This window comes from Dermacentor albipictus, chromosome 10 (assembly GCF_038994185.2).
Source record: "Dermacentor albipictus isolate Rhodes 1998 colony chromosome 10, USDA_Dalb.pri_finalv2, whole genome shotgun sequence".
Taxonomy (NCBI): Eukaryota; Metazoa; Arthropoda; class Arachnida; order Ixodida; family Ixodidae; genus Dermacentor; species Dermacentor albipictus.
This window is the reverse complement of record NC_091830.1, coordinates 20,000,389-20,012,686: the sequence shown is the minus strand read 5'-3', so window position 1 is coordinate 20,012,686 and position 12,298 is coordinate 20,000,389. Positions and strand designations below refer to the sequence as shown.

The 12,298-nt window shown below is 52.3% G+C and overlaps 1 protein-coding gene and 1 long non-coding RNA gene across 4 annotated transcripts in view; one reads left to right on the top strand and one right to left on the bottom strand.

Annotated features, from left to right (window-relative positions):
* LOC135911482 (G1/S-specific cyclin-D2-like) overlaps positions 1-12,298 on the bottom strand; it is a 353,997-nt gene that overhangs the window by 2,396 nt on the left and 339,303 nt on the right. For both annotated transcript variants that reach the window (XM_065443790.2, XM_065443791.2), the window contains one exon: positions 10,547-10,686. In XM_065443790.2, the coding sequence (XP_065299862.1) occupies positions 10,547-10,686 (140 nt within the window). The remainder of the gene's footprint in view (positions 1-10,546; positions 10,687-12,298) is intronic.
* LOC139050663 (uncharacterized) overlaps positions 1-12,298 on the top strand; it is a 239,044-nt gene that overhangs the window by 80,001 nt on the left and 146,745 nt on the right. The gene's annotated exons all lie outside the window — the stretch shown is intronic.

Here is a 12,298-nt window from a genome sequence, read left to right as displayed (position 1 = left end):
GCGGATGTGGCGCCACCACCATGGCCTCAATAATTCCTAAAGAATCGGCTGCCAATAAAACGACTACAGAGTGAGGCTTCAGCGTTCCCACATATCTGTCGCAACGTCGAATGCCTGCCACAAACTTAATCCGCACCGTGTACGCCTGTGATGCCCACAAAGCTGCCGCAGCGTGAAAGTGAGCAGCGTTGAGATTCAATGTATCAGCATTTTTACGCCTCCTTGTCAGTCGTGCACTAGTCAATCGATAATTTGTAGCAGCTCAAGGGTGTTATGTGTGTACGTCTTACGATTCGACGTCTTTGAGAGGCGAGACTCACCTAATTTTATGACATTCTGTTCCAGAGGCATCTGATTTACGGACATTCTGTTCTCATACTCTCCTACGATTGGCCAGCGCTGTTCAGGTGGATATTTTGCGGCACACTCTCCGGTTCCTGGCTGTATACCACCGACACCGGACTCACAGACAAGTGGAGTCGCCGAACGGCGTATCGGGCCTTCAAAGCGCCGCGAAGACCCAGCGACGCGCGGTGAACGGCAATCACCTGTTGCGCCACGGGCGACAAGGTCACTCCTTGTCTCCACTTCTCCGCTCTCCACAGCGAGCATCAGCAGAGAACACGGCTGGCCTGGCAACAAAACTAACATGCGCCTGACCTACACCCGTTCTCGGAGCATGTGCGGGCTCACGCACACTTCTGCTAGCGTTCTTTCCTTTTTTTTTTTTTTGTCCGCCGGCCATTTCTCTCTCTCTTTTATATTCTTTACATCATTCTCGATACAGCGCGTGTGCGCTGGACCACGAGGAAAGCACACAACCAAAAAATGGAATGGGCATGGCACGGCTGGGGAGCACGACGTTTAAAATGTGCGTGGAAGGTCGCGGCAAACCGAAAGAAGGCAAAGGGGTAGGAAGAGGGGGTGGAGGGGGGAGCGAAATGAAAAACTGCCCCTGATTGGCTGCGCTCGGTGGCTGGTTAAACGGCGGACACTCCCTCCCACCCTCTGGGCGATGCTAGGCCACCCCTTCACCTCATTCCAAGAGGGCCAGTATTTTCTGTAGCTTTCGAGCTCCTTGGGAAGAAGGTGCGCGAGGAAGGGGGAGAGAAGAGAGGTTTCGGTGGGCAGCGAGGCGCTTTGGAAAAGAACCGTCCCGCCGACTTCTTCCGCGAATTCAGCCACCGTGGAAGGGGGGGAGGGCGAAGCCGGCGGCCAGCGAAAACGAAACCTGCGGGCCCCGGCCATTCATACGCCGCCCTCCGCTGTCGCCCGCCCGCTTAGCTAAGCGCTCAGCGGCGGCGGCAAGGCGAAAGAAGCGCATGACAAGCAGGGGAGAAGTGTTCGGAACTGCGGCGTCCGAGAAGGCTTAGCAGGCGAGCCGGCCTCTGAGCGGGAGGGTGTTTTGAAGGGAACGTTCCTGGCACCCCTCTCCCTTCCAGCTACCACCACAACCACCAGCTCGGGCGCATTCCAGGCGGCGTCGGCGTACGTGGTGCCGAAGGCAGCATCAGTGGCGCAGAAAAAAAATAAACAAATGAAAGAAATAAAAGAGAGGGGGAGGGGGCTGCAGGGCTGGTTGCCGAAGTACACAAGGGCCGCGGCCTCCTTCCCCTCCGCTGAAGAGCGAAAGTACCACTACACTTGATTACCGGCACGCCGCGGTTGCCGCCACAGTGGCCGAAGCCTGTCGCGCCTTGTGAGCCGCTTTTTTCAAAGCTCGTTCTGTCCCGCCTTCTCCCCCCCCCCCCCCCCCCCAACCCCGTTTCTTTTTCGTCTTCTTCGCGGGCATTTTCCGTGGGGGTCTGCTGTCGGAGGTCTCGTTGGGTTCGACGCGGGGTGTCCCATTCTGCTGTTGTTGTCTTCGTTTTGTTCTGCGTCTAGCGCGCGATCACGGTTTCGGAGGGGCGACGGTGTTCGGTGATTCGGGTTCTGGCTGACGGCGGCGGCTCGTTTTTTTTTTGAGGGCTGACGTAGCGACCGGCGCTCCCGCTAGATGGCGCTCGTAGCCCACGAAAGTGGATGCCGCGCTGCCACAGCAACTGGCGACGACGAACCTCTCCTCTGCGCTCTCCTCTCGTTCTCTTCACCTCCGCAGCCAGTGCACCTAAGTCTTCTCCGCCTCGGCCGTCCCGAGAAGAGACTTCGGCTCCTCGCTCGCTCCGTTGAAGAGCGTGGGAATGAGGCTCGTGTGTGCTCCCGGAGAATGGGCCGAAACGGAATGCCGCTGTGCCACGTAGTGAAGCGAGGCGGTGTGCATGGTGGTGGTGGTAGTGGTGGTGGGAGGGAGGGGGGGGGGGGTGTTGGCTGAGCGGGAATGTGGAGGAGACGACGGCAAGTGTGGTGGCGCGCTGACTCGTGTGTCGGTGCGCCCCCCCTCGGTCAAGGGGAGGGCGACCTTTTTACGATTATTATTTATGGACAGGTCGAACGGACGGTCGAGCAAAGCGGGGTGCGTGGCCGGTTCACGGAGTTCCTTTTGCTTTCGCCGCCGCTCGCACTCTGATAAGGTCAATCAGGCGAGCGCTTCTTGAATGCCCGGCGCGTTCGAAGGAGGACGACGGCGTTGAAGCAATAGCGCCGTCTTTTTCGTTTTTTTTTATTATTGCTTTCCATTTTGGGTCCATTCAAAAGAGAACGGCTGAAAGCTCAGTCCTTTCGGACTGACCATTCGTGCCGTAATTGTGTTCCCGAAGGCGGCCTCCCGGGCGCCGTGTTGGCAGCGGACGAGATTCGCCAGTTTATGACGGCTATTCCGGCGATGGCATGACGTCGACAATGGTCGCACCTTCTTACAGTAACCCACGGCACGTACGCCCAACAGACCCGCGAACCCTTTCGACCGTCTCAATCTGGAAGGCGTGACCCGACCCGTTCTTTTGTGGCGGGATTCGCGAGAATTCACGCGTTCGCCACACTTCTGTTTTTTTTTTGTGTGTGTTTGTGATTCGCCGTGACTGGCTCGTCGCTTGACCTTGGTAGGCTTCTGAACTGACGAGATTGCTTGAACGGCCGTGCGAAAGGTCTCGAAAGAGCGTAGGCCTCCATCGACCTCTCGTGCCACCGTTTAGTGGCCGGGCGTGAAGGTTGTTTTCGTCTTCCGAGGCCGTGATTGTTGTTTTTCCGAGCTGCGTCTCCGGTACCTCCCATGCTGCTGAACTCTATGGCCTCGCGCCGAACCACCACTCAGAACTGACAAGAGGCTGTTGAATCGAAGCCGTGACTCCGCGAGCACGAACCACTTAAGGTGGCTTGCATTCGCCAGCGTTCCCGAGTCAACGAGCGAGTCACCTTTGTGGCGTTTGTTATGCTCGTGAGCAAGAACACTTTAATCTTAACCTGGAAGTTTAACATTTTCTTTAACATGCGCCCATGCAGTTTACACAAGCTTATTAGCAACTTAACAGGGAGGTTTCGGCGGTGTTTCAGAGGTAGAGCTAAAGGAACGGATGACGAGTGTTGACTCGTTACTTCCCATGGTTGTCTTACTGCTGGGCATGGTAAGCTCAACGCTACTCCACGCTGCTGGCTGTGACGTCCGGATGGCCCGTCAAAAGCAAGCTGTAGATTAACGCTTTCACGCTTCGTGAAAGCGTTAATAAAGTTGAAGTTGAAAATAAAGTTGAAAGTCGTAAATCAGCTGGCCTGCGGTTTGATGCGCAGCATAATTTCGCCACTCGCAAAGCTCCTCTAATGCAAGAGCAAGTTGGCGCTCTCGGAAGTTCCTTCGCTCAAAAGTAAGCTGTGCTTCAGCCGGTTCTTGCGTTGCATCCATCCAGATGCTTCGATCATGGCCTGGCCAGTCTAGTTGCTGCAGTCAGCCCAAGCTATAACATTGCTCGCTATGATTTTTTTTTTTCCACTGATAACCACGTGGTTATGGGGCTTCCGGTTTCAGAATCACGTTGCCTCCTGCTTTAACGTCTCGGATGCCCACAAGCAAAGTCATGTTTTCTTTGCCGCCCAGCCTCCGTACAAGGCGCCGAGCCAACCCGAAGCTTCACCGGTCCTGACGTGCGGAATCTATGCATATGCTCTCGTATGCACAGAACCTATCCAGTTTCATCGGCCCTGTGGACTTGAGCACACTCCTCCCACAGAGGGCACAAGCCGGCCTAAGTTCTGCGAGCATGTGCGCTGCAGTACCGTCCAGATGCGTCAGTGAACACACAACCGAGCCGAAGCTTCGCAGTGCAGCGCACTGCGTACTTCCAGATGCTGCAGTGCAGTTACTGAGACGAGCAGTGCTGCTGCATTTTTCGTTGGCCGATGGGCTGTTGCCAAGGCAACCGTTTGCCGCGGTAAACTAGTAGCGTGGCGCGAAGACAGGCGTGTTGAGCAGTGCGCACCGCATTTTTAATTAATTGGAGACCGCTCCAGCATCTCTGTCGGGCGTGCTGCGCGGGTGGAAATTATTTATGTGGTGACCTCATACGTCGCGCACGAGCCCTCCATCTTGCCAGTCAATGCCCTCCCTCGGCGAGTCGCACAGCGTCTTTGGTGGGCAGGGCAAATGAACTGTTGCGGAATCCCCCAACAGTGCCGGAATACGAATCTTAACAGGCTCTGGAGGGGTTTCGAGGGTGTGAAAAAAATACACCGAAAAGAGTCTGCGGGGATGTTGCGGAGAGAGGGAAGCCTTTAGAAGAAAAAAAAAATTGACGTCTCGGAATACTAGACACGCGATACGGCCCCGAATGTATACAGAATATCTTTTCTGCTCGAGCGAAGTGTCTCTTTCGCCTGTATTACTTGCTTGGCATTTCATTGCTGCGACCCTGCAAACACTTTTTTAATATGTGCCGAGTTAGAGTTGATGTGCGAATGCATCCGCCGCTGCTGGAGCTGGTTTCGGCGACATCCGTTTGGGTCGGCAGTAATAAACGACACGATCCCCTCCTGGAGGCGAAATTCGAGGATGCCCCTCGGTTATAAGGACGAACATAGAGCGAGAAAAAAAGTAAGATGGAGACAAACAAGAAAAAAAAAAGAAATATTGTAATGTGTAATCCTGAGCTGGAAGAGGGGCAATAGGGGAGGGAAGGAAGAATTTCGGCTTGCCCCCAGAGGGGAACCAAGAACATACATCCGCATCGGAGACTCGACGTTGGCATAAAGCGAGGAGCCGAGCATCGTCGTTTCGGGTTTTACGAGCGTCTGGCACCGCTAGCATGTATTACACTGTTTGGAAAGGAAAAAAAAGAAAACGGGCCTCTAAAGTGGAGAGAAGGCTGGTAACAGAGGCCGCTGCTTGGCAGCGCATGCGTGCGGGATGCTAATTTCTGCGACGTCGAGCGAGAACGCGTGCGTGTTGTTTGATTCGCGCTCTTCCCGCCATTTTGTGTGTGTTTATCCGCGTCATCTGTGCGGCGCCTCGCTGCTCTTGTCTGTATATAGGCTTGGTGAATGAATAACACCGTTCGCCAGGCATGGAAAGGGGAGTGGGAGAAGCTGCGCGAATTGAAGAGGAAGAGAAGGGAAAAAAAAAAAACGTAGTGTCGAGAGGGCGGTGCGAGATGTGCTGGCTGCCGTTAGACAGAGTAATTGCCATCAACGACGTGATGAGTACAGCTTTCCCACAGGGCTTCTTCAGTCTGCAGGCAAGTGGCTGGCTATACGGTGGGCGAGGAGATATAGCCGTTACGCGGTGTTACGCCTCCCCCTTGTCAGAAGAAACTCGTCGAGGTTGGGGGGGGGAGGGGGACAGATGCCGAAAAGAATAACACTGTGCCTGTTTTTAGAGGCACTCTAAAGTTTCACAAAGCTTGAGCGGCGCCACGGAGCGAGCTCCAAGCGCGCTCGCACACATACACACACATGTTGCTCGCAGACCTCGCCGACGACGCGGTGCCCTTGGCATTGGCAAAGCGGCCGAACAGAAAGCCGCTCCCTGCTCGGGTGGAGGGCGACCCTGGCGACAAAAGCCAACGGCCTGCCGGCCGCCGACTCGTGTCACGTGCGCCCGGTGTCACGTGGTGGGGGTCACGGGACTCCAATGGACGCGCGACTCGAGAAAGCGCCGGGACGAAAAACCAATGCTGCTTCGGAAGTTACGCAGAATTCCTTCTAAATGATGTGGTAGCCCTTCGTGAGACATTGCGGCGCAGAGAACGTGGAGTGGCGAGAGAATAGTGAGACATTGTCTATAGCTTACCGGTCAGAAGAGTTGAATATCTCTGGAAATACAAGCCAGGTTGCACGGTCGAAGCCACTAATCTTCCATCGCGCTTAAGGCAATGTACACCCGACACGTGGTGTTGACCTTGACGCTTTGCATACGACACCGTTGTTGAGCGGTGCAACAACCTTCAGCTCCATGCACCGACAGTGGAACCGTATTCACACTGGCGGGGACAACTTATCTTATTTCTGATTGCTTTTCTCAAGAGAGGACACGGCGATCGGTGTGAGTTCTCCATCTATAAGCGTGCGTCCTATATGAAAGAGAAAGGAGATTGCAAGTACCAATCGTCGAATGGAGTCTTACAGCTAGTGTAGCATTACCTTACTTAAGAATAGTCTCCTTTTTTGATGGACATCCGCGTACTTCCGCATATTCAGCTACTCTTTCGTGGCAGCTCCAAGAACTACGAATGAAGTGAGCTGCTGAAAGATTTCGCCCTGATTACAAGGCCTAATCCATCCGCCCAAACGAGGTAAGAAAGCGAATTGTGCAGTGCACTGCAATAGTTCTCATGTGCCGTACATGGACCAAAAGCTCGTCCCCAAGCGTACTCCTGTGCGGGGAACGGACAAATATGCGCGCGGAAACGGGGGCGAGAGAGAGAGAGAGAGAGATGGGGGCAACCACTCCTTTTCGAAGAACAAAACGAGAGCGCTTCGAGCTTCTTCTTTCTCGTCCACGGCCTCCTTCTCGAAACTGAAGCGAAAGCATTGGCGCCGAAAGCCTAGAATGCTGTCGGAACCCCGAGCAGCGAGTATACATACAGCACTCCGCCGACAAGTGGTGGAAGCCTCGTCCTACATGCCAGCCCCTCTGCGGTCCCTTTCCACGTGGTCGACCAACCGCCTTGTACACCGTGGTTCGCTTAGGTTCGCCGGGTCCTATTAGACACCGCCGAAGGAACTGCCGGCGCGAAATACGCCAGGGGGCATTCTCGCCCTCGGCTCCGTCGCGGTGTCCAGTTGCCGCCGGCGCGACGCCTTTCCCTAACGGCGGCCCCGAGGCGCCAACGTATACGATATATGTCGCGGTACGCCTCCCCGGCGTAAAACCGCTGGAAGCTATAGCGCATTGCACGGTTTCTGCGGCCGCCTTTGCTACCCCTCCCCCCCTTTTTCTTTACTTCTTTGCCTTGAGTTGTCTCTCTCATCTAGGCCTTGCAATAGGGAGTGGGGGGGGGGGGGGGCACCTTCAGTTTTGTAGCTCTTCCTGACCACCATTTATTGCTTTTCTAAGAACGCTTTCGCAGCGCCTGCTCACAGTAATTTTTCCCCTGGATTCGACTGGTTTCCGTTGGCTCGACCGTGGCCTCACGCTGCGTGCGGCATCTCGGGACGCCTTGAAGTCTGGAGTGATTTTAAGCGTTGCTTTCGAATAATAACAATACTAATAACAAAGTCCTGTTTCTTTGTAGCGAATATTTGCTTTCCTTTTTTTTTGGACGGTGTACTCGTAAACAAGCGGTGCTGTTCTAGGAATTGCCAGATTTCGCCATAGTGTCGCCATCTTGTGAGCTCCGACTGGCCCTCAAGGCCGCTATGGCGTCTCTGATTGGCTGGAAACGCTGTCACTGCATAATTTGATAACAAGGCGGATTTTCGCAAATGTTTGTATTAGCTGCAGTAGCGCCTTGTGTCGCAAGCGGAGCAAAACCCAGTTTTGGACTGCCATAGGAGGTGATTCTATATGTGGGTGTGTCTTAGCGTGGCGTGATATAGTTTGCAGAAATGATTGTTGAGGCAGTACAGATGTATTTTTTCTTAAGCATTCAAGTTTGCCAGGATTGCTGCAATTTTCGTTCTCGTTGTTCTTAGTTGAACTCAGCGTCACCGGCGCGCAGCGTCACCGGTTCTTTTTTTCTTTTTTTGTTTCACGGACGGGTTAAAGCTCTCTTGCTGCGGTAAATCGATTTTCACAACTACGCGTACGAACCGCAACATCACAGCTCGGAGAAAGGGGAATGAAGTCTTACTAAACATTACGTTCCGGGCGACATATTTTCGCAACTCATTCAAGATTAATTATTTCTTTCTAACGCTCTGGCTGGCCTGCGCCCGCAGGCTGATGTCTACGCGTACGCACAACGCGTTTAAATAATGATAATAGAAATGAAAGATACATGCACCTCGCGAGTGTGATAGATAACCTTGAAGGAAGACAAATGGTTTTCTGTTAAACGAAACATTGCCGCAAGACGGCGGGCCACAGCGGAACCGGTTCTTGGCGCGCGTGCGCGCACGCACACACACACACTACATACACACATACACATTCACAAAGGCGCGTGGCTGCTTCTTTGTATGTGCAGACGGACTCTTCGCGAAAAGGAATCCATTGATCACGTCTCGCCCGCAGTGGAAAGTACGAGGACGAATCAAAAAGTCCTTGCCTCTATGTCTTTTTTAGCCAAACTACGGTTGTGAATGCGAAGTCAACATATTCAATCCCAGCGGTGGCCATTTCTTGAGTCGGCCCGGCCTCACATGCTGGCAGCTCCGTGGCGCGGCGCTGCTGTCAGCTGTTTAAGATGGCGGTTGCGCTTCACACGTCCACGGCGTAAAGAGCAACGAAGTGTGATTCGTTTTCTCGGGGCGAGGAGACATCCGCAGGGAAATGCAGCCCACGTATGCATGGGAGAAGTGTCTCGCTTTCACAAGTGTCAGGTGGGGGTGTTGTGAGTTCGCAAAAGGACCGTGAAGGCTTGCATGACAATGAGCCCTTGGGGAGGGCGCGTGCGTCGCTCACTGACGACAGCTCCGGTCATTTCACTGGGACAGTCTGGACCACCCACCACACATTCCGGATACCTCGCCTCTAGTGACTTCCACGTTTTCAGTACGCTGAAGAAGTTCCTGGCAGTACAGTGATTCACGCGCAACGATGGAGCCAAAACAGCAGTCCGATGGTGGTTCCAGAATCAGCCGCACAGATCCTACCACAAGGTCATTTCAAATTTAGTGCTTCGATGGGACAAATGCCTGAACCGGTGTGAGGACTATGTCGGGGAATAGTGCAAGGTGCGTAGAATAGTACGAATATTTATAATTAGACGTATGTACCTTATTTTGGCTAATAAAACATAGGGGGCAAAGTCTTTCTGATTCGCCCTCGTAAAATACTGCTGTTTTACATTACTTATATAGCGCCTGTTTTCCTGCAACCCGGTATCATATCAAGAAGGAGAAAAGAAGAACGCGAACAAATCGTCTTCCCGTTTCAGTGAGACTGCAACGTAGCATGCAAGCAGCGTTTCGCTGACTACGCCGGGTAATCCGAAACTGAAACTCCTAACAGGGCCGAGAATTCGCCTTCGGCGTCCGCCACCGGATGACCCCAGTGTGCAGCGCAATTTATCAGGCACTTCCTGTGAGCTACGCGATAAAGTGTTTCTAAACTAAAAACAAGGGAAGAAAAAACCTGCTCGTGCATATCAAGTTCCTGCTGAATGCTGAATTTAAGATGTAGTGGAATAAACGCTTGCCAAAGGTTCTATCCTAGACACCGTTAAATTCCACCACATTGTGGAATTCCACATCTTCTCAGCTCAGATTGGCTCAAAGGGCTGTCAAGTTCTCTGTGATTGGTTCAAAACGGCCACATGGCGAAATTTGACCATGCTCGTAAATCGACACGAGGACCCGAAAGTGCTCTGTAGCTGCGATTAGCAAGGTTGGATTGGTTTGATTCAGTGCGTCCTCTCGGATTCGTGAAAGGCTTTCTGCGCAGATTTGCACAGAAAACAAGGGGGAACTAAAGAAATTTAATGAATAAAGCGTATGCAGAGCGCTTAGCGTGTTTTATATGTAATGCTGCGCCGAAAGCAAGGCCGGGGCTAACAATAGCTGGCCGAAATCAGTAGCTTGTTAAGCTCCTGTCGGAACACTATTTTGATAACGAGTTTCTGGTCATTCTGATAAGAGCTTTTGTGGCTCAGTGGACAGTATGGGATCAGCGTAGATTCAATTAGTTTCGTTCTCGTTAACTTTTCGTACATCTCGCGAACTTCCTTCGGTTTGTGCTGTCTCATATCTGTATGGTCGGCGATGACTACAAAGTACAAAGTCCTGCTTGGTTGACATCACCTGGCTTCGTTTCGTTCAGATTATTCAAGCCTATTCGGGACACCTTGTTACCAGGCCAGGGGCGTAAATTTACATTTGCGATGCGGCATTCACACAATACGGATTTCATTTGATTGGGCGAAAACCATCTGAAACAGCTTTTAGCTACAATATTATTTTTATTTCTTTTGTATGTGTGTGAGATCCACCCGAAGTATAGCCGTAAGCTTGCAGGCCTTTGAGCACCGCAGACGTTGTGGAAAGGGATAAAAAAACAACTTAGGATCGTAAGAAGACGTACCACTTCTATGCTGGTGATGTCGTGGAGCCTCTGCAACACGTCCTTCTTCTGGGTCCAGTTGAGTTTGATTAGACCGCAGATGGCCATACTGATGCTTGCCGCGGCGATCATCGACGCTGGCGACAGGATGAACTCGAATTCTGCACAAAACGAAGGAAGGGGGTGCTTTAGAAGCACATCGCGTTGCTCAAGAATAAGGATAATGAGCAGTTGGACATTCTTCAAATACAGAATACAGCTCAGACAACTTACACCTATGCAGCGCTGTGTGTCCCGCACATTTTGGGAATGCGTCATCACGGTTAGGAATCGTAGTTTACCCAAATGAAATACTGGGATTCGTAAATAGTATGATCGGTATTGTAACAATAAGGCTTGAAGCGTTTTTGTGTAATCTCGTCTACATTATTTTTTTAACACGCATGTTGCACCAGACATTTTCAGCGTAGTTCACCAGTCTCTGTGGTGAACGGATTGCCTGGACCCTTCTGGATTCGTTGACTTCACTGGAATCACGTCATCACAGTAGAACCAACCAGAATTTATTTTCGTTTCTCTCAGCAGTGGTGGAAGAGCTCCCTAAATTAATATTGAAAAACAGAACTCTTGGAGTTGCGCTAGTCCGATCGCACCTTGTCAAGCTTTCGAATGCAGTTTCTGCCACCCGTCTACTGGTATATGTAACGAGGAAACCTACAATACCAACGTGTAAATTTTGACTAAGTGCACAGCGATATCAAGGGAGAAAGGAATTACCCGCGATAGTCGTGCTCGTAGCAAGCCGCAATCGCAACAGCCCACCGCAACTTTATTTCATTGTTCGCACCACAAAGCCTCGCTGTCATGAAACGAGATCATATAGAAACGACAGGTACAGCGCCCTCGCTTGGAAGCCCGTATCGTTCTTCACGTACAGTCGCGGACAGAATAAAATGGACCACGGTATCTCCGATGACGTTCAATTCCCGAGCAGCCTGTAGCAGTAATTAGTAAAACTGCCCACGACAACGTTGTTAGCATATTCTATTCGAGGTCCAAAATGCAAATACCAGATTGCGTTGTGAGGTTGCGGAGATATTCAGATTTTTCTTACATTTCATGGTCCATAATATTCTGTCCGCGACTGTACACGTCACGGTCATTCCAACCGTCTCAAAGCCCGGTCATTACAGCGTTGCGTCGCTGATCAGCGAGCCTAAACTCGTCGTTCTTCTCTTCGTGGCAGCAAAGCTTAATCGCTCTCTCTCTCTCTCTCTCTCTCTCTCTCTCTCTCTCTCTCTCTCTCTCTTTTGCAGCTGACGAAAGATGAGGCGGGAGAGAAAGCGCGCTATTTTGACGGTTAGATCCGAGACAACGGAGCGCGTCGCCCGAGAGACACCGAGAAGGGATTCGTCTCCGGCGTGCCACCGCCTCCCCCGTTTCGCCCGGTGGTCGTTAACCCAAGACGCCGTCGGCGTCGCAGAGTCGACGCCGATGATTCAGGGGTTACGCGGTCGCTGAAGACGGTTTGCGGTGCGGTTTTTCTCTTTCTTTCGTTTCTATGTGATGGCGGGTGGTCGTAGCGCAGCGGTGACGCTAATAGCGGCTGTCTTCGTCGGCAACACCGCAGCGTTGTGGCCTCGCTTCATTCACAGTGATGCACTGGTTCCACTGCGCTAGCTTCACAAATAGAAAGAGAGAGAGGCATGTTTCTGAGGTATTTCTACCAGTCTTCCCGACGACTTGCTCCATGGCATTTCCCGGCTTTGTCAC